The sequence below is a fragment of the Typopeltis vanoorti genome, chromosome 20 (genome assembly GCF_054136105.1).
Source record: "Typopeltis vanoorti isolate ZY-2024b chromosome 20, IOZ_Tvanoo_1.0, whole genome shotgun sequence".
In the NCBI taxonomy this organism is placed as follows: domain Eukaryota; kingdom Metazoa; phylum Arthropoda; class Arachnida; order Uropygi; family Thelyphonidae; genus Typopeltis; species Typopeltis vanoorti.
This window is the reverse complement of record NC_143568.1, coordinates 37,250,409-37,275,821: the sequence shown is the minus strand read 5'-3', so window position 1 is coordinate 37,275,821 and position 25,413 is coordinate 37,250,409. Positions and strand designations below refer to the sequence as shown.

General features: G+C 41.2%; 1 protein-coding gene across 1 annotated transcript in view; it reads right to left on the bottom strand.

Moving 5' to 3' along the window:
• LOC150095376 (post-GPI attachment to proteins factor 6-like) overlaps positions 1 to 24,733 on the bottom strand; it is a 46,501-nt gene extending 21,768 nt beyond the window's left edge. The window contains exons 1-2 of the mRNA XM_090410667.1: positions 24,646 to 24,733; positions 17,589 to 17,751 (exon numbers count right to left, since the gene is read on the bottom strand). Coding sequence (XP_090266793.1) covers positions 17,589 to 17,751; positions 24,646 to 24,733 — 251 coding nt within the window. The remainder of the gene's footprint in view (positions 1 to 17,588; positions 17,752 to 24,645) is intronic.
• Positions 24,734 to 25,413: the final 680 nt, after the last annotated feature.

Genomic DNA, 25,413 nt, shown 5'->3' with positions numbered 1-25,413 from the left:
CCGATGTCATATGAAAGTGGGCTGATTTCTCATTCTCAAACTTGCCAGAGAACACGCACACACACACACACATTACAGAAAGTACGCAATTGCTACATTGTACAATTGCAATTGTACATGCAAATGAAGTTAACATAGTAAACTTCTACGGCATCCATCCAACTCTCTCCAATCAAAGACGGATTGAGTCTCCAATTAACAGGTTTTGGCAATTTAATGCAGCTGGCTTGCCACCTATCTGCTGCATCCCTTAAGGGCGAATATTTTATGTCTGTAGATATGCGTTCAAGGGGACCGGTTGCCTGTTTTTCGCGATGAAAACCTTGACGGTTCTTGGCGTCCTAGACAGGATTCGAACCCAGGTCTTCCCAACCAAAGGGCTTCGTCTATACCAACTGAGCTACGGACGACTTCATTCTTCTGGTAATTAAATGTTAGCTTTTGTGTTTTCGAAACTTCCGTTTGGTTCTTCATAACTTCTTCATCCTCTAGAAGGAGTGTATCTGCTTGGAGAAAGTAAAATCACTCTCATAATTCACAGTCCCAGAGCGAATAACGCATTTACAACTATTGATCGTTTTCCTTAGGGGGTTTATAAATCCCTTTCGATGAGATACAACTGGACTGACCGATCTTTTCTTGTTCTTCAGCCCAGGAAGTAAATTGGCCCCTGCACACCATACCTTTCTCTTACTAGCATCCCCGAGGTTCGTTACGTTTACTTAAATGTGCTGACCTACTGTAAGAACCAAGCCATCGTATTAAGCAAATCAGGTTCTCTGGATAAACAGCGATTTGGAGAAGGGCTAATGAAGTAAATTAGAAACCAGAGCACGACTCTGTTAGGCCCAACAGCTTATTGCGTTAGCATAATTAAGTTAGTTGACTAACTTGGTGTTAATAGCAAACATTAAGTTAAAAATTACGGAAAATGCACTCATTATTACGGTCTGCTTGGGAGAGCTTCAACTGTACACATTAAGGGGAAACGATAAATGGAAATGAGTTGCTTGAGGTAATTATTTTATATGTTAAATGAGGAAAGCGTGCATATAACGAAATTGAAAGAATACAGAGGCAGTATATTTTTATCAGCACCAAGGATCTCTCCAGAAAGTATCTCCCAAAATATCAAAATGATGTTTTTCTTTTTTCATATTTATTTCATTTGATATCAGCAACCATCTGAACTACAAAAGTCTTCAAGAGATGGCGCTACAAGTTGATAAAGCATCCAGCACACGACTACAAAACATCCAAACTCTTCAACATCTTCTTTGGCCGCGCTGCTGCTTTTTCAAGTTCTGACGCAGTCAGCTGGACTTGTTTCGTTATCTTCCTGGAAGCGACGCATCAGCTGAACGTTTATCGTCTCTGTGTGTGTGCTGAATGGACTCCCGTCTCGGAACCACTCACTTCATTGCACGAACGACGCGCTGTTTTGACAGGTAATCAAGCTTTGTGCAGGACGAGCAAAGAAAACGCATTCAGACGATGGTATCTTTCTCTCTCTCAAAAGGTCTTGTGTTCATCGCCACTGTAGGAACTTAAAATCGTCTTTAATAAGCTGATAAGACAACCGTTGATAATCCTTTCAAATTCAAATAACTGACCGCCATCGATGTACTTGTCTTGAGAGCAGCGACTTGTTTCTCGTCATTGACGCTAGATGGCGCTACAGCAATCATTAACACATCTTGTTTATTTTAATTAATTTATTTATGGGATTTCTATTCTCTAAGAATTCTAATTAGTGGGATACGGGATTTATGAGATTGCTACTTCCTGAGATCCGGGGATAAAAATGGATAGATTAAAATCGGAAAATCTGTCATAAATTCCAGCTGAATATTTTTTTTACGACTCATGTTTTTTCCATGTTTCATTACTTCGTGACGCTAGATGGCGCTACAGTAATCATTAACTATCTTGCTTATTTTAATTGGACAAACACTTAGTATTTTTTAATAAATGCTAATTTTTAGATATTATTAATTTACGAAATGAAGAATGTAATTTTAAAGGAATCCGAGATATAAAAAAGGAGGAAAGAATGTCATATCCATTCTAGAAAGCCAACTTGTTATCTCGTTGCGCCATCTATCGCTAACTTTTAAAAGTAATATAATATGTTGACTTTTTTTTACTGTATTTCATGAATCCATATTAGCTTATACGAATTGATTGCTGAATGTAGTTTATCAGATCAGCGAAGCCGTTACCGGAAAGGCGTGTTTCGGCTTATTTAAATCTCTCCCCAAACTATTCAGACTTCTCATTTGGTATCCTAAAGATGCGTCCAGAAAAATTTCCATTTGTCATCTCATGCAAATCCAATTGTTCGCTTTAATTTTTTTCATCACAAAACCGAATGAGAAAAACCAGCTCAAATCGAATTATCGAAAGTCAAAATTGCGTCCGAATGCTAATGTAATGAGATGCGGCTTTGGCGAGACAGTTTCCTCAGCGAATCGATCAGGTGTGGACGTCTACGAAGCTAGCAATAATATTCTCATCACGGCCCAGCGGATAAATCAATAAGCACGAAACACCTGTCTGTCTATTCCTTTTTCTTTCTCCAAATCCCTCCGCCTTCTTCTTTCTAAAACATAAGAAATATACGCCTTGAGAAACAGTCCCTTCTCAGTGGTGCGAACAAAGTTAAGCATTTAACTAACCCGCTTTTGTGAGTTTAACGTCTCAAGAACAGATACTAGTCAAGTTGTATTTTGAATGCTGGTCAAGCTCATAGACTCTGGTAGGCCTGGAAACATTTCAGAAAAACTGCACTAGAGGGCGCTGAAATTATCTTATCAGTTATGTCAGTTTTATAATGGTTTCAAGAACATACTAAAATTATCTGACCACTTGTTTGAAATACGGTAACAAGAACAGGCAACGTGTTATGGACATGAATGCGCCACATGGCCCCCCTTTTTTTCTAATTACCCCCTAAACACATTTGCCAGCGTGATTCTATTAAGTGCTGTAGATAGTTGACAAGTATGCTAACTGTCATGAGTTCGGATTTTTATCGTAACTGAAGGAGGGACTACGGTCTGATAATAACAAAGTACTAGACTGTGTGTGTATGTTGTAATGCGACACTAGAGGTTGCATATGTTGGAATATGTGATTTTTTTTATGAGTCCTACCCAAGAAGTACATTATACCAAGCTAAGAAATTAGATCCTGGAACCCTCCCAACACAGACCTTCTTCAAGCTATTTTAGGCCTGAATTAAGCGGAGTGATGGACCCACACCGGGACAATGAAATTCATCTAAAGATATCCACGTCTAAAGTAGGCACGTCTGTCACAGTGAGGTTCGAACCAATAACGTTTGGATATGGGATGGCGGAGAGGTCATCCGCTCTGTAACAGAACTGGCCAACGATTGCATCAGTAATGTCTGGTAAACTGTGGACTGCAAATACGAGTTGACAGACGAGACGGACTTGTAGAAGTAAATATTTTGTTCCTCCAAGAACTTGCCTATTGAGAATTCTTCACTACATAAGAAACGGGCAGTTAACTTTATGAATAATTAAAGTACATCACCGAAAGAGGCAGGATAAAGCCAAAAAGCAAATTCCACTGTTCTTCGCTGAATAATGAATTGAGCAAAGACCTTTTTTTTTTTTTCAGATTTCCCAAAACTGAAAGTACGTTTATTATATGTATATCTATATTAACAATAACCAACTCACTTATAATGGATGGATACACGTACCATGGTACTTTCAGTTTTTATAATCCAGTTTCATCTCTTGGATTACTCGATGTTTGGCAGTGCACAAATCCTGAAACTTCTCTGACAGCATCGATCTCCTTTGCAATCAATCTCTGTAGAATCAGAACACAAACTCGGAAACTTGATTGGTCTGTAGTTTTGCGATGCTAAATAGTTCAGGTTATCCCACAGGTCACTAGAGGGCGCTATTAAAGCAGCTTATGTTTAAACACAATATTATTCTGCGGTGATATCTCGTTTTTGTACTTCCGGTAGGTGGCGCTAGAACAGAGCAGTAGAAGAAAGTCGAAAGAATTCATTTTTGTAATTAACGAAAGAACGTACCCAGCATGAAACGTTATCGCTGTTGGCATCCGACCGGAAGTGCTGTCGTGTTATCCTAACTTTTTTTTTCCCCCGTAATAGATGGTCCCCGTGTGTTGTGAGTTAATCCAGAAGACTCTATAGACGCATTTTTTTTTTTTTCATTTGATGAACGAAGAATAAAAGCTATCTTACTGATTGACTGAGGAGACCTGCTATTAGCAAAACAGCCACCAGATGGCCTTGCATTTATGATCATCCTTGAGATAGCAATGATCCCAAAGGTCAACGGAATTAGCTGGTATCGCTCTTAATCTAAAAGGTTCGGCTGACTTTCTCGGTGGCGTGTCATCCGAGACGAGTCTATTCTCGGTATTAGAATCTAATGGAAAAATACACACACGCACGAACGGACAAAAAAAAAAAAAAAAACGGTTGGTGTGATGTTTGAAAACGATATTGTTAAGCCACAAGCTGCCAGAGAAACACGACCCCCCCCCTTCCATGGATAGAAAAAGAAATGTTTGTAATGGACCACGTTAATGACCTTCTTCAATTAGCGTGGAATTATGCACGTGGGCTACTCACTTAGCACAATCGGAAAGCAAATGAACTGCCTCCCAGGATTCTCGGAATATAGAGGCTGAGAAAAAAAAAAAAAAGAGGTCGCTGCTATAGCGGGAAGGGAAAAGGAAAGACCGTCAAACGAATACGGCCAAGAGGCTCTTGATAATTGAAGTCATTAATATTAATTGGCATTATTGTGCCATTGGGGCACAGCATCCTCCAGAAATAGTTGCCATGGTAACAATGTCATCGCATCGAAACAGATGCGAGTTTTTTAAGAACTGGAATGCGGGGCACACTTAGGCAGAAGGTCTCCATATGACCCATCTCTGGATGCCACCGGCACCGTGGAGGAAAGAAAATAATCCGATTTATCTGGCATTCCAGCGAGAAGGGAAAGAAGATGGGGATGAAGGAAGGAAGGAAGGAAGGCAGAGGAGGCTGTTTCACGGACGGCCGCCTCTCAAGCGCAAGATCGTGGATAATACACAGTCATGTTCGGAGTTGAGGGTCCGAGAGATGCAGCCATTAATCAGAAGCACCCGATTATGGCGAGTGGATATATTGCACTCGTAACGGCGCAGGGTTGCTATGGCAACCACTGCAAATAGCAAAACAAACTACTCGCACTCCCGGTGATGTGTTCTACGTACTGCTAGCGGCTCAGATAAAGGCAAGAGTCGATTAATAAAACTGAAATCATTAATATTCAAGGAAATTATTTTCAAAAATTAAATGTTGTCGTCCATGACGATAGAGGGAGCCACTAAAGCGTATTGTCATATTTCCGTATTGATCCTGAAATAATCCCTGAATTTAGTGAATTTTTCGAGAAAAAAAAATGGAGAACGTAAACTATTTATAAACACGCAATTGATATTACCCATTTGAAAGAAGATGAATATTCTCTTCGGGTTTTCACAATGATATTCAACAATCCTTTACGATAAGCAATGTCTTAATCCTATGATTTAAAGTAACGCAAGGCGAAATTAAAAAATAAATAAACTGATAAGAAAAAACGGACAAAACAAAAACACGCAGAAATAAACGACAGCCTTTTCCTCTATAATTAATTACGAACATAATTCCTCATATTGTAATTAGCTTCCTCTGGCAGTGGCGCTCACTCCATCTCCATTATCTTCAGCCAGCTCCACACGGCTGACTGGTTTGCATCCACAATTGAAACGAGGCACCGTTGCTATCACACTTTCCACTCCGATCAAATTTCAAATAAATGTAAAAAGTTTTTTTTTTTTGTCTGTCAAGATAACGTCAGACCTATCTGCGAGGCAGAAGGTGCCTTGTGACGGCATTTCTCGCTCTCGCACCATTCCCGTATCAATTCTCCTCACATGCGGAGTTTTCAGTCTTACTTTTCCAAGTCTAGAAAATTCTGAGTAAATATTTATATATTACAACTGGCAGCAACAGACTTCTGCTCCATTTACTACATTTTTCTGGAGTCACGTGAGTCCGTACGCATGCGGCGTTCGTACTTCGCTAATATCCAGAAATGTAGACAAAAAATGGTGGAGTGGACGAATGCTTCAAAAAGAAAAAAAAAAAAAAAAACATTTTCGCTGCTCCCTACTAACACCCTCGACACCAGATTGCAAACATAAATAAATGACTCCAGGATGCAGCGAGGCTTGCGTTGATCCTACTGGGAGCCGGGCACACCGCTGCTTGTTGACATTATTCGTCTGTCTGTGATGCATTGCTTTTCCTCGCCTCCCCCTCGTGATGAATGATAGCTGAACTTCACTCCCCGGAGAAGGCATCCCTCTTACTCCTTGGACCTCACTTTTGTCGCACTCCTCCCTACGCCCACCCTCTACTACTGCACACATTCATACTTTTTTTAAAAAAAAACTTTAAATGTGTCGTCACATAATCGGAAATACTGCAATTAGAATAAACAGGTGATTTTGGAATTATTATTTTAGAATTTTCCAAACACTTTCTTCTTCTGTGCTGAGAAGATTGCAAAATCTCCTGAAAAGAAAGAAAGAAACCTTTCAGTGTCTTTCCATACTAGATATTGATCTTGGCTTTTGACAGTCGCTATTCACCGACATCACTTGTCACTATGGTTTCCCTCTTAGCTTCTCATGTTCGCATTTTTTTTAGTTACCAGGTAACAGGCGTATGTTGTTCTACAGGTATCTCTCTCTCTCTGTGCTCGTCTTTCCCTCTCGCATCCAAGCAGGCTTTGATATGGAATCGGGCCAATCACCAAAGTGGCAGTGGCAGAAAAAACAAAACTCTAGTTTACTGACTGAAATAAAAAACAAAAACGTATCTACTTCACATCATAAAGTTCTCCGTCTTATTTTTTCCTTTAATTTCTGTTTCAATTCCTATATTCTGGTGCTCATTTTAGTTGGCTTTTGTTAGACCTTCGATTTCCATGAAGATAAAGTTCTATAGCCCCCTTAATAAGTGGGCATTTGATTTAATCAGGTAGTTTAACTTCAGTAGAAAAAACGTTATCTGATTATAGCTAATATACATACAAGGAATATACAGTTTCTATCACAATTCTTTGCGAGTACGTTTTAAATACATTCATGTACATATACTGTATCGTAGACTTCAGAGTTGTGATCCCAAAACTATACGCATTATATTCCATAAACGCGTATCGGGATTGGATTGAAATCACATTAGCCTCGAATTAAGTTCAATAAGTAAGATTTTGATCTTGAGACTGTCTTCGAACCATAAATTCCCCTTCATCACTCTTTTCTCAGGTGAATTTTCTTGTACAAATGTATATTTTATTCTCTATATAAAGCCATCTGTACAGAGAGCAAAATAAGCCCAAAGGAAATTAACTCGCTCAATGTTTAAGAAGGGATGTAGAAGTATTAAAACCAAGAGCATCGCCCGAAATTCGGCATGTCTTTTGAAGATTGTTTACAAGACCTATCGCAGGTGACCTTCAAGGTCAATATTGAAAGGGCGTGGCGCGAATCAAAAAGAAAGGCCTGTAGGCAAGATTAAGGCAGTAAAGGGAGGAAGTAAGATTGTCGGCGAATTTTAGAGAACCATTACGCATGGTTCTCCAAACTACTAGCAATACTTGCACGTGGACGCTAGGGGTCCCAAAAACTTAATCAAAGGTGCAGGGACTCTGATGTATAAAAGGGTTGGTTCGAAGATGAGAGAGGCTTCCTTTTCTTGATCCTGAGTGAACCATCCACGAGAGAGGGTCCGAGGTGTAAGTTCTGGAGGGGAGGGTGGAGAGACCCATCCACCGATGTCGTTCCAGTCACAGCCGAAGATATCCGGGGCGATAGCTAAGGAGAAATCTTGCCGTAAAGGTCCTGTAGTCATGTAAGTGCGACCAGGCCTATGCAGAAATCCTTCGCCGGGCAGTTCAAGACGTTCAGTTTAAGGAGATAGTATTTAGAATGGTAACATTTCTTATAAAAGTGTAAAATAGCTAATGAGTGAAACATGAGCGCAGTTAATTTCCCTGGGAGAAAATATTGAGCTATTGAAATTTCTTTGATTGATTATATGTGTACTTATGATTGAATCTTATGCTATTTGTAATATAGAGTATGCTTGTTGAAGGTCAAACTAAGTAAGTGTGAGAAATTGGATGGTGATTAAGTGTTTGAAAGGAATGAGATTCTGAGAGATATATTTGTATACATGTATGCTGTATTTTGATTGATTGAGCTTCTCGAAATGCCCAATTCAAGACCACGGGGCCGAATTGATGTTCCTGGACTCTCAGCAACACTCTCACGAACTGCTTCGATGTTTTCTGTTGAACGACTTGTTGAAGGACGGCCAGAGTGTATAAGATCACTAATTGATCCAGTTTCCTTGAATTTTTTAATTAATCTTTTCACAGTTGAAGTTAAATCACTATTCCGACCATATTTTGTACGAAAATTGCGAACTGTAGCTGCCAAACCTTCATTATTTTTAAAATATTGCTGAACAATGAAAATGCGTTGTTCTTTCGTGTAGCGCTCCATTTTTAATAACCCTGAACTGTCAGCTGTCACGCTGTCTTTTTTTTTCCCGTTGGCAACACTTTACCGCACAAATGGCGCTAAATTTAAATCTTACGTGAATTTTGGAACACCCTATATAATTAAGTGATATGAAGAAACATTTAAGATACAAGAATATATATATATATATAGCAACAGCCTTTTCCAATATTACACCCTAACCAATTTTTCCAAAAACTTCACCACCACTCCTGAGATATTAATCGGTCGATAGTTGGATACATCGGTCTTTGCACCACGTTGTGCAATGGAATTACCATACATTATTATAACGGAAAGACGTGCGTCAAATCACGTGCACTTCCATAGAAAAGCTAACAGTCATCCCAGAAAGAGTAATCTATTATTAATTACCGGTAGGATATTTTTAATCTGTGAAATGAGCGAGTTCGATATGGAAACATAAATGCTGCTGATTGTTCGACAATGGACTATTGTTGTCTGTGATAACTGTTAGCTTGGTGTATGTGTTGTTTTTATTATAAGAAATTAACAGACATTGTTTCAACTACCTTAACCTTGTATAAGCTCATATATAAACACACGTCACGCAAACAAGCTCCATATACAAATTTGAGTGCTCATCCGTAATCACAGCTTACTATGAAAGAGAGAAAGAGTAAAACCTGTCAGACGAAAAGTGATCGCTGGTTGCTAATTACGCAATACTTAACATGTTAATGTCTTTCCCCCCAGAGTTCGCCGCGAGGTCTCGCTTGACTGCTTTATTCGAGCCATTGTTTAACCTGTTCGCGGGGCGCCTAATAAAAGGTAATTTATTGTTGGCACCGAGTGCTCCAATTCTTCGGCTGCACCATCTTTATCAGAGACGCACACAATGCCGTTTAAGCATTTTTTCGTGCATTTGCGAGCGATATTGAAGGCAGTGCTTGCGCGAGTTTTCAGATGTTGACGTTTTTGTTACTGTGTTGTTATAGGGAGGACGTTAAGCTCATTAAACTTAAAAAAAAAAAAAAAGTTTGGTTTTCGTTAAATTACTATTTAAACACAACTCAAGTCTTGAGGAGTTCGGATTAAGGTAAGTTTTAATAATCACGTGACATGCGAAACTAGCACAACGTCAAGAAGGTCTTGCAGACTCCCAAGTGATGTTGGATGATTGTTCCGTAGTAATTTATGGACAGTCGAAATGTTTTTTCCTTTTCGTGGAGGATTAAGGGCAAGATATTCGCATGCATTGTAGATTCCCTTGAGAACTGTACGCTGTAGGGATCAAAGGGATTAGACGAGATTTGGAACACGCGTTACCATGACAACGAAAGCGAAAAGGTGTTGCTTATCTGACGAAGGAGGTAATGACACTTGAAAAATAATGGGCAGCTTCTGTCTGCTGTTTAAGACGCAGTTGAGTGTTTTCTTCTAATAGGCAGCTACCGCATCGCGTAGTGGAAAATGAGATCACAAGAGAACGCGAGGATTATATCCCGTCTTCACAAGTCACTATTTCTCCTTAGATTGACTGCATAAGATGCGTTATGGAGCATGCAGTCTGCTAGGCTACAGCTTGTATTGTTACCCCTGTAAAGGTAGTTACATTGCACGACATCCACCATAGATGATGGATTGCTTACTCTTTTTGATTTATTTTCTTCTTTTTGTTTTATTGCACATTAGAGGAATTTTGGTATTTCTAATGATCTGTAAAATCGCATTACAATGAGCTGGTAAACAGCACACAATATCTGATATTTTAAAAATAATATTGACTATCATCGCTCTGAAATGCCTGTGGGATTCTAAGTTGGGAAGATGCAGCTAGAGAAACAAGCTGTTCAGAAATTTCCATTTCAGGGAAAGGCAGGAGAAGGGAGTGGGGTTCTATGTGAGGAATGTACTTAGGAATGCAGTGCTTCCTATAAACACGGTCGGTAGAGCTCACTGGTTGTCTCAGTGCGTGTGTAAAGATATACCCCCGTACTTACGAAGCATTGACACCCCCCTGTTAAAACAACAGATTGTGCGCGGGGTCGCGTGCTCGTCTTCGCATACCACTACGCCTCTCGGAAGTTTTCTATTAAGTCGAGGCACTGATAGATGTTGTCTTTCCCCGCATTCCGACTAAGTTAAATGGGGCTAATTATTCTCGCTGTGTTTTTCTAGCTCTGTCGGCAGTTAATTTTGTGAGGAAGGCGAGTGCCGAGCTTTGATTTCTTTCTTTTTTTTTTTTTTTTTCACTGTTTCAAATTTAAGCCATCGAAGATATTCACCGGGATTCCTTTTGATTTTCCTTCTCGTATTCCAACCAATTGGAATTGTTGTAAACATTGTTTAGATCTTCTTCGTTGAGAGCCTCGGGAATTGTTTATGATAATGCTGACTACCAGTGGCACTCTTTAAATCATGGGTAGTTAGAGAAACGAAAAGAGAAGGAAGAAAAGCCTGAATATCTGTTTCTGTATTTTCATTAAATACACAAGAAGAAAAAAAATTCCCCCATAGAATAGAAGAAAAGATGCTCGAGTTGAATTGCGAATTAATTTTGAAAAAGATATTTGAGCTAAGAAAAGCTTACAATATTTATCATTGGGTATCGTTTACCTTCAGGAAAAACTATTAAGCTATAAAATATACTAAATGCGGTTTGTTATTAATAGTTATTTTAGTTCATAATTTAATCTATTATTTTATTTAAATTTTAATCATCACTTTTCAAAAAGATAGACGATGCAGAATATAATCAAAATATAGTCGAGAAATTCATTCATCATGACATTTCTAGATTGACCACCAGGTGGTACTACTGCAGTTAATACAAATCTAATGCAGGTTTAGATAAAATACGAGCCGCTCATTCATTCAGATCAAATTGTAACTTGCGTTACTGAGAAGTAATAAAGATGAACGTGAGTACGTCAAGATCATACGGAGGAAACTGTCAAAGAAACCTTTGAGATGTTGCAATTTGGAGATAAGAAACAATGAACAAAATGGAAATGGTTCATCGGATTTTCCGAGACTCACAAAACCTGTTGATGATACTGAGTGTTCGGGACGTCTCTTGACGAGCAAAACAGATTAAAATGTGACGGGGATGGTGCGCGACTGTTCCACAAGAGTTATTTAATGGTTGCCAATCGATTTGGATTATTCCGAAGTATTTTAAGACAAACGATAGGTTTCAAAAATAAAAATAAATAAATAATAATGTTCTGGCCCAAAACAGCACGCTGTTCTTCCGTATCCAGTTCTTTTCCTCCCCCCAGAAACAGCACATTCATACAAATATGGACCTTGCAATGTTTTCTTTTTCCAAATAATCTCAAGCGTTTTTTTTTATAAAACGAAAAAGTTTTGACGACATCGCGATTCAGTTTTTAATTGAATTTTTATTCATTTAATAAATAAAAAAAAATTCGCATAGTTGTACTTGCCGTTTCAAAGTACAGGATTTCTTGCTGCAGCAGATCGTAAGGAATTAATTTGAAGAGAATAACATATTACAAACAGGCAAACGCAGTTTTCTTGAAGAAGATCAAAAAATATTCAGAAATAGTTCGATCACGTGTAATATATGGTGATTACATTGGAAACATTAATGCTGTAAAGTGAATTTTAAAGATACACTGAAGGAAGAGCAGGAAATATCTGTTTTCCAACTGGGTGACATTAACAGCATCTTACAGTATTCATGAAAAGATCTTCGTGGAGGAAAGCGAACAGCGAGACTATTTACAGACCTTACGTTCGACATGCGTTCAAAGACGGTAGGGAGCATTGACCTTGTGTTCCGAAGGGGACTACGTTGTCAGTTAACCAAATAGAAGCCATACGAGGGACTCATTTGGAGAGAAAGGAAGGGAATTTTGTATTTTTTTACACAAAATTCCAGGCTTATTCACTCTCTGTCTCCTTCTACAGTTTGTCGTGATGCCCCATGTTAAGGGAGAATCCCTGTTTTTGTGACCTTATCGATCAGCGTTCTTGTACCTATTGACTATAATTCCACCATTTCCACTGATGCCTGTTATTAATCTCTTCCATGGATGAAATCTGTTTCTTGTTCTTTTCATTGTTATTGGGCAGGTGGGCCTCAAACTTATAAAAGAACCACATCCTTAAACTGTGAGAAAACCTGCACACCTTTTTATATTCAATCGAAGGGAATTCCCGTCCTCCACGAATTACTGCTGCGGCCTAAAGAAGCATGCAGTGCACGTGAAGAACACACTTAAAGCAGTCTGCAGTCAATGGAGAGAGATTCTTAACAGATGCAGAATTCTCACAGCATGCACACGCACTCACACACAATGCACATCATTAGGCCATACGTCACTGGTAGGACGACAACACATGCTGACAAACCTCTTCATACACTAGAAGTCTCCTGCGATGGTTCGGAAAGGAATAATTCCAAGTACGGTTCACTAGGTGGCACTGTATTCGATGGAAAGCATCCATCCATCTGAGGAAGTCGCGTCCAACACACCCGAATATTCTACGCTTCCGTTCTCGTTTTGACCAATCGTCTGGTGAATGTGTCGTTCATATTTCGTTACAACCTCAAACATCGTCATCCGTTTGGCGATGATCTAAAACGATGATTGATGACCTCCAACCCTCCAGTGACGGTGCTTCAAGTGGAATGAGCGATGAGTAGAATGAATTGCTGTCGGCATTTTCGTGTTTATTTTAAGTTCATTTTTCTAGCCACGCATGCGTGAAGGGTTCGGTAGGGATGGAGGGGGGACGAATGATTGATTTGGAATGTGTAAGTGGCACATTTCCAACCTCCGATAGCCTATTGATACGGAGGATGTGGAGCGTGTTTCAGAAAATTGGTTGTGCGAGAAAACTCCTCTCTGACCTTCTTTTTTTGGAGACTGAAGGAGCTTTCACTCTCCTCCATTTCAAGAGCAGAAGCGCGATGATCGTGCAGCAACTACACATCCAGTTCGTTTTAATCTCTCCCTCACAATCCATTTGTGCATCCAAATAAGGCGAATTGGCTTACCTCGTTGAATAAGACTTATTCGACTAATCCCTACCAAAGTATCCAATTTCATGGAAGCGGCGACATCTTGCGGTATTTTGGGGAGAGGAAGGAGCTGAGCAGTAGAGCTAGCAGAGGCTTCTCCAGTTTTATTATTGACATTAAAAATAAAATAATAATAAATCGAACTACAAATGAAATTTAATTCATAATTTTATTTTAGTGACTGCAATCTGGGAATAATGTATTAAAAAAGCAAACGAATTTGCCACACAGGAAAATATTTTGATTTTATTCGTGCTAAGAACATTTCTTCTTGTTATTGTAACAGTTCTATAGGGGTGTTCCTTCTGGCATTTTATTGGTAGTTCCAGATAGTTTTTTTCACATATATGGCGAGACAATAAGCGATTTCTATAGAATTTCAATTCGGTATTTCTGGATTCAGAACTGAGTTAGTTAGTTCCGAGTTTTACTCCGGGAATTGTCTGGCCCTCTCTTCAGGCGACATCATTCCTGCACAGAAAGGGCTCAAAATAATACCGGAGGCATGTCCTAAAGAGGGTACGGGGGTGATGACTTCTCTAGAAAATGAGAAAATGTGTCTGTGAAAGACTCCTCCAATTACCGTCATTGACACTCGGAGGAATTCTGGAAATGAAACAAACTACACAAGACAAAGAAGCATTCAGAGAGAGAGAGAGAGAGAGAGAGAGAGAGAGAGAGATCGAGAGAGAGAGAGAAAATGAAGGAAAGAAAAAAGTTTTAAAATCCTTTCGGGCGTCTGCAGACATGCGACGCATTTGTTTCTCGAAATGCGTGTTCTCCTTCCATCGAGCACCCCTAGGTCACGAGCTATTTTGTCGGTGCAAGTATCATCTGGACGTCTAATTGCCTCTCGCGGTGCAGGAGGAGGTAGTTATGGCAGGCCGGGGATGACAGCGAGTGTTGTTCCCATGGAGATGGAGCACACATCTTGAAACTGCGGAGATTTATGGACAGACGAACAAGGCGACTCGAACACCCACCGTGTCCGAACGTTCGCCATTGTCGGTCTAATGACGCTGTTCGACTTCAATTCACTGCGATGGCTAAGCTTTTTGCGCTAATTACCGAGTCTTTGTTTCTTTCTTTCTTTATGCTTCGCTAAGTTCCCTACAGATGGCACTACCTGTAACAGCTTGCTCGGTGACAGAAGAAAATTATTTTTTTTTTATGATTAAATAACACTAGATGGCGTTAGCACAGCGTGTTTTCTATTATCGAGCAAAGAGTGAATCCGGGAGCGGAGATTCATCTTTCTTCTTTGAACTGACTTTGCGGAACCGTCAGCGTCCGCACTGCACAAAAGCACGCGCCGGCTTTTACTCTTTAATTCAGTCGTGGCAAGTTTCCGACTGAAAAATCTTTCTTCTGAACTCCATTGACTTTCAAGCGTCAGGATCCGAAGAAGTGATCTTCCTGATGACGCAAAACTTTTTTTTTTTTTTCTTAACTTACTGCTGCTCTGAAAAATGTCGACTGCCTCGTTGCCATAGAAACAGAGTCGGAAGTTTTCTAATTCGGTCTCCTCTAGTGTGATTGAGTTTGCTTCGTGGATTCAAGGAGTGATTGAAGATAAAAGTTGGAAGCTGTAGGCAAAAGTTCTTTCTAGCACGCCGCAAACTCTGTATGTGTGTGTGTGTGTGTGCGCCTCGTGCATTCCAATGTCACATGACTTTTCTTTGCATCGCGCAAGAAATGTTGAATTTAGTTGTAGAACAGAAACAATTTCCGGTTCGTTTAGCACAGTAAGCGCCATTAAATGAGAACCCTCGCGCCAGAAATGAGACAGTTGATGTGTGGCTTCCGCTTTTTTATATCTTCATTTCCTGTAGCGCAGTGGAGCCACCTTTTTTTTTTTTTTTTTTTTTTTATTATTCACTCCGCAATCTTTGCTTTGACACAAACACCAGGTGGTATAGTTCGAAGGTTACTCCAGTGCAGAAGGATGTCGTTTACTTCGTAACTATGCGGGAGACAACAATCTGCGTTAGCAAAGAAACCTATTTATGTCATCCCAAACCTACAAAAAAGAACATTATCAACGACCTCTAGCGGCGTTTAAAGATAACAGTCAAGCCAACAATAATGCCAGTTGAAAATCGACTCCATGTTTGTTTATGTGCCTATATGCAGGCACGCCACTACTGTAACTCGTGCGTGTGCATTACATTGTTTGGACTAGCGAAGCTGAGTGAGAAGATATTTTTGGCAAACGTCCAAGCCACAGATGTCTGAACGTGTGAGAGGTCTTTGTACCGTTTTCTTTTTTTGCACTGTTGGCCACTGGGTTAAACAAACTCACGCGAGTAACGTATGCTATAGACGAAAGATGTAAACTATAAAAAAAAAAGCCCACCTCAATTGCTCCTTTCATAGCACTGTGGAAGTACTTTGGAGTGAAAGAAATCTGTTGCATGATTTATTAGCAGTGAGAGTTGGTGTTCTGCTGTGGTATGCAGCTTAACATAAACCAAATATGCTGGAAAGAAGGGCGCCACATTCACATCTCATTATGCTGGCATTTTTTGGAAACTAATTCTATGTGAACCCGGCAAAGTTTTCCCTCATCTGAGAATATACTGGGCAAACAACTCCCTAATTACAGTTTTTACTTCATTAAGGGCTTCCCTACAGGACTAAGTTCGCTTAAAACCTTAAGGGGTTAACAGTATTGGCGAGTGTTTCTAGTTGTTCGCTTTATTGACTTCCCTAGACCCAAGACGATGCGTTTTTCTTCCCCTCCAGTGGGTTGAAAGGGTCTCACAAGTGAAATTTACGTCACCCCCCCCTGATTATCGCAGCATTCAAATTGGGATAACACGAACCCCGTTTTTCTCCCAACGTCGTTCATCAAACTCGATGGAAAAGTGTTGTTAGTAGCGGCAGATGACACAGGTTCATGTTTACAGGGGGGGGGGGGCGTTAGAGGGTGGTTTAAAGCACGTGGAACGGATTGCTGGAACGTTGTTAGCATCGAAGGTCTTGGGAGTGCTTTTTTTTTTTTTTTTTTTTTTTTTTTTTTTTTTTTTTTTTACGTTCTTCTTTCTGTACAGGGTTGGATGGAGCATTTGTCATTCGTTTAACTCCGACTTCACGAGTGGATCCACTTAAATAAACGATTGTTAAGTTATCCCAAATTCATTGTAAAAAAGATGCACAAGTGAACTCATTTAAAAAATAAGTTGCGTGATCCTAAAATTTAAAACAGTACTCTTTTCATATTGGCAAGTTGCCAACTGGAAATATGATTCCATCCAACAATTATTCGCGTGCTATGCACGAACTATTAGACAGAAAAAATGCAATGAACAATGGCCAACGAAACTCGTCTACAACGGTTCTGCTGCTACTAGAAGCCAATTAGCGCTCCAAGTATCTGCAATGCAAGCAATTCTAATTAGCCCACTGCACGTCCATAAAAAGTCTACCTTAAAAGACTACAAGCAGCACTTGACAGTAGTGATTAATCTACAGCAAGAACACCCTCGAGTTGTGTGGCGTTCCCTCAATGCCCACGAGTGGCACACGAGACTAACGGAAGAGCGGAGAGAGATTTTGTCACTCTGCCAACCTCGCACGTGCATTGTAGGTCTGTATGTGCGTGTAGGGGGGGGGGGGGACGTTGTGCTTTCTATTACCGTCTGGGAAGAGATGATAGCACACACACCTTGGCGAAGAAAGGTCAAAAGTCTAGAGCGACTGCGGAACGTTTCATGAAATCATCTTACACCGGAGACACTGCGGGGGGGGGGGGGGGGAGTACGGAAAAACTGTTTTTGGAATCGTCTCTGTACTCTCCAAACCAGGAATAAAAGGTATGCGAGCTATCACTGAGGGCTTGACCTACGGGACAGGTGAACTTGCCTAAAACTAAAAGCACACGCACACAGTTCTAGGAATACAAATGATTAAGAAAGTAGGTACTTACACTGATACCGACAACGTGGGACAATATTCGGTTCCATTAGCTCGGAATTCCCACCAAGCTAGCGACACTTGGACAGGCACGGAGTAGTGAAAGATTTGCACGTCCTTGAAACTCTTATAAGGAAACAACTGGCGGGGTTCGAGCATCTGACTGGTTTGGAATTCTGCAAAGGAAAACGGAACACACTTTAGTTACACACAGATTTCTATGACCCTCATTGTGCTGAGATAGCAACACGTAACATTAAAAAGCATTGATCTATCCTGCTATGAAGTTCAAGACATTTGTCGTCAAAGAAACTCTCTCGGTGATAAGAAATTCCCCCTAAAGAGGTTGTTTATAAGAGTATTTAACGCACTCGGAATGAAAGCGCTAATCGAAACGTGTGACAATCCAGGGAATCGTTGTCAAATACGATTATTACAAAGCGTATCATAATTAGATGATTTCGTGGGGATTCGCGTGTTTTCGATGAAAGTGAATAATTGAGAGGGACATCTCTTGACTGCGTACTGCGGAAATGATGAAAAATCGGACTGTAAACTGGTTTAGATTCACTTAAGACAGCATGAAAAGAATCTTGGAGGCTGTCGATGGGATTAGCTTTTCTAAGAAATTGGAAACCCGAAAGAACTCTTCGTTAATCTTCACTAATACTGTGAAGACTTGCTGTCCTTTGATTAAAATGACTTCTAGACCTGATGAACTTTCATAAGGGCTTTTCAACTAAAGGTGAGTTAGCCGATCGCATACAGAGGGGATTTTGCTGGATATCGAAAGGCAATAAAAATTCTTAAATTTAATAATGGGAAGGTAGTTTATCCATTAAATCAGTGGTGTAATAGTAAAAAAGTAGGATTGGTATTGTGTTGAATCATTCTGCAGTGACTGCTTCTAATGGAATCCACACTTAATTTCCTTTAAAAAAAAAGTTCAGAAATCCCCGGATGTGATGAGTGGCACCGCAAACAATTCCATAAAAAGATCTTCGAAGCGCTTTTTCGTTCGTTCCATTTTTTTCCCCTCCTCTTTACCAAACGCGGCTGAATTTCACGCTGTTTGAAGTGTCCCTTGAGTCGGGAGTCTCATAGCGCACGCGGCTTTAAAAAAAAAAAAAAAAAAAAAAAAAAAAAAAAAATCCCCTGCAGTGGTCGATTCGGGCGTGCTGCTAATTTGAGCAGCTACTGCGGAGACAGATTGTGACGAGGGGGGGTGGGGGGGATGCACCAGCATTTTGCCCTCGGTGCAGTCTGTTGAAAGTGAAAATTATCAGAAAGAGAAACAAATGCGATTCGACACCAAACATTACGATTGCAGAGACTGAAGGGAATAATGGGAATGGAGGGACAGAAAAGTATAATTCGTTTCCTATCAGATGTCGTGCAAGCAAAAAGAGAAAACCGGAAGCATAATTACCCTCGTGTTATGGCCACGCACTATCGACGGGTTTCAAGTTCTCTTTTCTTACGAAGGGGAAATCGATAGCGAAACAAAATTTCCACGTTCGTTTTCCATATTGACCCCATTTTCGGTGCTCCGCTCAACGTTTTCAGAAAAGGGGGGGGGTTGCGTTTTACGTGGCAGGTCGATGTTAACAACTTAACTGCAAAGCGAAGCTGACAAGTTCGGTAGACTCTGTAAGGCTTCGTTGAACGTGTTGGTCTAATATTAAGCAGATGGTGGATCGGACTGTAATTTGATGTGTGGGAGGGCGACCCCCCCCTAAGCAGACCATCGAGAACCAGGCGAGTTCGACAGCTCGTTGAAATTTGTAGATAATTTTCTTCCAACACTGTCCAGCATCATCCTTCCAAAGGTACACACAACGAAATGATCTCGTTTTTTTAGGGTTAAAATAAACAACTAGGTGGAGCTACGATAGTGTTGATGATACGTATGTCTTTCATGTTTTGTTAAAGCTACGAATACGTATTATAATATTAGCAGTACTTCGTCTGTGAATTAGCGATTAAATGTTGTGGCTCAGATAAGAGCTAGTCCAGTCCATTGCAGATTCAAGGGGAGGAAGTCTACGAATGCGGCTTTCTGAAAGCCGACTTCTTTCAATTTTTGTGTTGACGTCATCCCACCGCATTCTCCGATTGGTCCAAATAAGTCCTATCAGGTGTTTTCTTGAAAACAAAAGTCTTTCAGATGTAAACAAGGAACCAGGATTGTGGGTAGCATGCTGGAACAATCGCCCAGCGGATAATTAAAGGGTGTTGCCATGACAACGCGGCAAACAATTAAGCCGTTAGCGCGCACAAAATCATTCTCTTCTGGCAGATCCTCAGGTAATCGAACCTCCGCCTGGCGGAGATTGTTCTGGGAATCCTTTGACTGCGGATTAACGGGACTATCCGAGTGGCACGCGCGCGGTTTATTTGATTGTGTTTACCACAGTAATTACGCAAAGTCTTAATGTACAGAGAAGTCTCATCAATCACTACAGTCTCGTGCGAGCGGTTCCGACCGAGATGTGTGTAAGTGGGTGGGGGGTGGGGGTGGGATAATTAAGGCATAATGACGGTTCTGTCTTTGCTTGCTGCAGGTACCGACCGAATTCTTGATTTTAACGAGACGATGGATGTCAGAGGTCGAAGGTCATCGTCGTCGATAATACTTACCTGGTGTCGTTGAAAGAAATTAACTGCTGCTCCCTCTGGTGGCAAAATGCAGCTTCCCCCTCGTCCTCACTTTTATCGCGGTCCCTTTTAATAGCCTCGAGTGCGCCAGCTGTGACCTTCCTGGCAAGCATCGAATTCCTGTTTGGAAAGAGGGGGCGGAGGTTTATTCGGTAAATCGCGGGCGATTGTGTTACCGAAGTCCGCGCGTATCGAGTTTCCGCTTCGTTAAATGGGTTACACAAATCTCTTTTGCATTGGACGGGGGTGCTTGGGTGAATACAAACGACGCGATTGCTAGTCAGGACTGCACCGGCACCAGAAGGTGGTGTTTAAACTTACACGGCGCGGTTGTAAAGTGATCGCTTGCACGTGCATATATTAACAGCCCCCCCCTCGTTATTCTACTATCTGAGGGGGGGAGGAGAGGGTGTCGACGAAGAGAAAGTGAATGTCGCTCGTTGCCATAACGAATTAAAGCGCGTCATCAATGAGATTCCCCCCCCCATAGTTCACCCCTCCCTAGGAAACTTCCCTTCACATGGACAAAAGAAATATCCGCTCAGTTTGATGGTCTACGAAATCTGAAACAAACACTCGAACATTTAAACGTATTTTAGGCTAGAAAAGAACCCACTTAGAAATCAACGCAGAACACGTGCCATTCGTTTTGATTGCAAAGTCGTTGTCAAGGTGTATTTCGTTGCTATAGGAAGTGAAGGCTTCATTTTAGTTGGGAAACAAAAAAAAAAAAATTCTCCTAACATTACATGCAACGGAAGCAAAATGTAACGTGTGCAAAATGTTGCCATGACAACGCAAAGTTAAGTCAGTGTCGTATTTGAGATACGTGTTATAATAGAGTCGTGCGTTGAAAGCCAACAATAGAAGCCAATTTGTGGCATTGTGTTCCCATCGCACACAGTGTCGAGAGAGTGTTTGGCTTTAATTGTGCGCGATGCTCACGATTCTGGCACTATAGTGCTGTCTCAAGGGGTTCCGTGGGAAGTGCTGTCATTAGTGGCACAAGCGAAGTTCGCGTTTTGACGGCTCAGCATCTCTTTCACTTCTCTTAATGGCCTACAGCTTTCGCTTCTCCTGTGTGTGTGTGTGTGTGTGTGCTCGCGCGCGCTTTCGTTTGGTGCTTCGCAAGTTCTCCTGTGGTGCACGTGAGTAGTCCTCATTACGAACTGCGGTCCAAGGTTACGGGAAGACGTCACAGGTCTCCGAGACACACCCATAGCCTAACCGAGAAGAAGGCTAATCCAGAAACCACCACAGGAGCACCTGCAAGAATCTCGCGACGGAAAGGGGCTCCTGCGGGAGTTGTTTGATCACTTGAAATGCATTTCCGGTACTTACCACCAGAGGGCCTTGTATACAACACTTATTGAGTGTCAGAAGAAGATAAGTCGGCTTAGTCTCTGGAAAACGTAGCAGATGGCGGCGAAGGGAGGAAAGTTCCGTTGGATGGGTGTGGAGCATGAAGATGAGTGACCTTTAGTTAGACGCGTTCACGGACGCCACCCAATATGGGTGTAGTGACCTCTGAACGAACCGCTTTTTTAATCGGCTCACTGTACGGTTTCTTTAAGCACAAAAGGCATCTTTGTAATCGTTCAATGGCTATCTTAGAACCCTCTTGTAAACTCATCCACCCTTCTTCACACTATCTTCAGGTAATCTTCACAAGCTGTACATGCGAACGTTTATACGAAACACGCCGAGGTCTACACAGCACGAAAAAAGTCTAAGCGGGAATACTTGGGAGCTTATTCTGTCAGAATAAGCTCCCAAGCTTGTTCACCGTACAGAGTGGACGAGAAGCCCTTTTTGCTGCTATTCTAAGCGAATAGCAACAAAACCAGTAGAGAAAAATCAAATCCAGGTTATAATTTTGCTGGATCGCCAAGTGAAGCCATCAGAGTTGATTTCATTTTCCCTTTGGGGATCCGTTTAGAGGCCTTTTTAGAAGCGCAAAAGAAACTGCTCTCTCTCTACCCTGTGGGTAAATTGCTCAACTAATTACTGTAGATTGGATCATTAAAATTTTATCCGACCACCGCCAGATCAGTGAGTCGAAACGTCTGTACCGAAAGCACGTACATTTGCGGTCTTTTCCCTTTAATGAGGATTTTTAACTGAAGATCGATAGTAAGAAGATTTAACAGTTTGGAATGAATTCGGAGCTATCTAAGAATTAAAAAAAAAAAAGATCTTTGAGGGCCCTTCAAGAGGATCCTCACGCAACAGTTAATGATTCATGTACATCGCAGATTATAATCAGATTATAACGCTGCTGTACCTCATGAAAGCAAGTGGAGTTCGTCATAAATTGTGCAAATCTTAAGATGCTGTAGGAAGGAGAAGGAAACTCATCTTTGAAGAAAGGAGGTTTTACAGCGATTTCCTTAAGTAGAATTCATGTCCTTTATTTCCTCTTTTTTTTTTATCTTCACTATTTTTTCAGGGGTCTCCAAATGAGACTTCCCCGAGCCTCTCCTCTTCTTAAGGAGAGGAGGTATGCACAATCAAGGGATGTCGTGTTTCCTCACCACGAACTGCAAGGAATTTTCGGAACCTCCATACTGACTATGAAATCACACGAAAGAACAATTTCAGAAAAATGACATGTTTTAGGCAAGCACAAATACAGCGGGGAAAAAGACTCGTTAATTTAAGAGGAAAAAGTCATTTTGGGAAGCTGTTAGCAGCAGCAGCATCCTTGCTAAATATTCTGCCTCGCAGTCTTTCTCTAAAAAGGACCAACTCAGCCAATTTAGTGACCGATAGATTTTTGACCAAAACTGAGTTGGTCTGAGGCTGACTAACTTAGTTTTGGTCGGTCAAAAAAATCTACATCTGTCGAACACAAATATCACTTAACTACTTCTAAAAGCGTTGGCGAAATTGGATGGCGCATCCACTACTTAGTAGTATATGGCTCAGGTTTAATTCTAAATGACGTGATCCAATTTGCTGTACATGCACTTAAGTTCTTACACACACACACACAACACACACACATAAATAGCATTCATCAAAATAAGTACAATACGTTTATCTTGTGCCTGTTAAAACCACGTCTTCAAAAAGAACTGCGTTAACGGACTTATCATAAGGAAAGGTCATTGCAAACAGGTTACAACACGTTTTGAATCACTCCTTTAACAGCTAAGAAGAAAATCCAAAATGTTTATCAGTATTATTTCAACCAGAAGACAAATTACAGAATTAGTAGAGTGTTTCTGCCCAATTTCAAACTACTAATGAAGGAGGTTAAAAAATGATCGGTTACTTGAGTCGTCCATTGACTATCACCCACTCTGTACTGATGGGACTTTTCTGTTAAATAATCTCTTCACTAATTCCTTACGAAAAAGTTGCACCCACGTTTGTTTCCCCCCTTCTTTGTCCGGTACCTTTCGAGTACTGCGTAGCACGGATTGTCACCTAATCCTCTGCGGAATATATTAAGTATTGCCGTTCATTATCACCGCGTTGGGAAGAGCTGCAATTCGATTGATCGTTCAAACTTGGTTGTCCAGATTGACGGTGCAGCGATCCGATTAAGTTCTGGCTTATAAATGCTCGCCGTAAACGAATAGCGGTTCTTCCTTGCATGCGATTTTAAAGAATAAATCCACAGAGCGCCGGACATAAATCAGAACATAAGCAATTATATCGTTAACGAAGCAGATCTCGATGGGATAAATCTCTGTAATCCGTGTAAAATAAAAAGGAAATCATTGTCTTCTTACTAGTGTTAGCATTAAATGCGATATTAGAATATGACTTTATATATATATATATATTTTTTTTTTTTTTTAAAAGAGGATATTGCAGACATTCATATAATTAGTAATCTTTTGTTGGCATACCTTCTGAATGCGTCTGTGTGGACGGGAGCTTACTAGTGTTCGCTCAGACCACACCACTGGAAAAGAGGGGTCTAAGAAGAGCCACTAGCAGGGTTGGGTGTGTGTGTGTGGGGGGGGGGGGGTTGAAGACACTTTATCTTCTTCTTCTTCTTCCGCTATGCTGCGGTGATGGGAAACGACGCGTGTCTGATGTAATTTGCGCCCTGGTGGTCATAAAGCATTCCGTGTTCTCCTGTAAAGTACGTTTCCCCGTCGCTGGAATCAACACCTCTCTTGGGGGAAGGTTTGTTTTCATACAAAACGACGGCTTCGATGACCGTTCGGGTCCACTTTCGGCGCGCGTCTTTGTCTCGACATGCCTTCGAGTTCGCCACTGCGAAGCGCGTGCTTTCTGTGCGTCCTTCGCAAGACAAATGAACGTCGAAGGCTTCGGTGTTGAGCGGCGGTGTTTGGGCGAAAGCTGAGAGGGGTCGACACCGAGCAGGACAGGATTGACAGAAGGGAACGAGGGTGTGGAGGGGTGTTACGAACACAATAGGTCAACTTTCTTACCTGAAACGGTCGGCAGGACTCGGAGAAGGGCGACGCTTACCGCCACAACGAAGCCCCTCGACAAGACGCGGGCAGCCTCCGTCGCCATACTTGTGGAGGGTTGCTACAGGCGCGTCACGTGATCCGCGACGCCCATGAATGGCGCGTGCCAGCTGTGCTCATGGCGTCGCTAGGAAAGGTTCGGAGAGGGGGGGGGGGGAGGATTCGCGAATGGCGGAAACACTGAGGGATTGACCGGGGATTGACAGGAAAGTCCGTACGGATTACTGATCTGTTTCCCTGGCAACACCATCGTCAGGTTACGTTTGTGCAGTTCATTATCCCCTTGTATTCAATGAAGTAAATGCCGATCTATTTTATTCTCCTCTCCCCCACCCACCAAAAACATATGCGCACACACACAAAATTGTATAGGCCTTTCAGATATTAGGCCTCATCAGCACACCTTAAAAAATTACTTAAAATTTTGTTAAATGTAGAATAATCTGTTCTACACGTAGCACAAGTGGGAATTGTTGTGTGACAAGCTCGGCTTATTTGGATCATCGATGGTTTCAAAAACAGCCTGTAATCTTCAATACCTCCACCTGGTCTGGTTTGAATGACCAATGCTGATGAAGAGCTAACAGAAAAAAATGAGCATTAAGTACTTAAAGGGAGGAGGGGGGGGGGGCGATGCAACGACCGTTTTGAAATGGATAAAAAAAGGCTGCGAGTTTGTGACGCTATTTGAACGGAACTGTATTATGTACATTTTGTGTTGGGTCG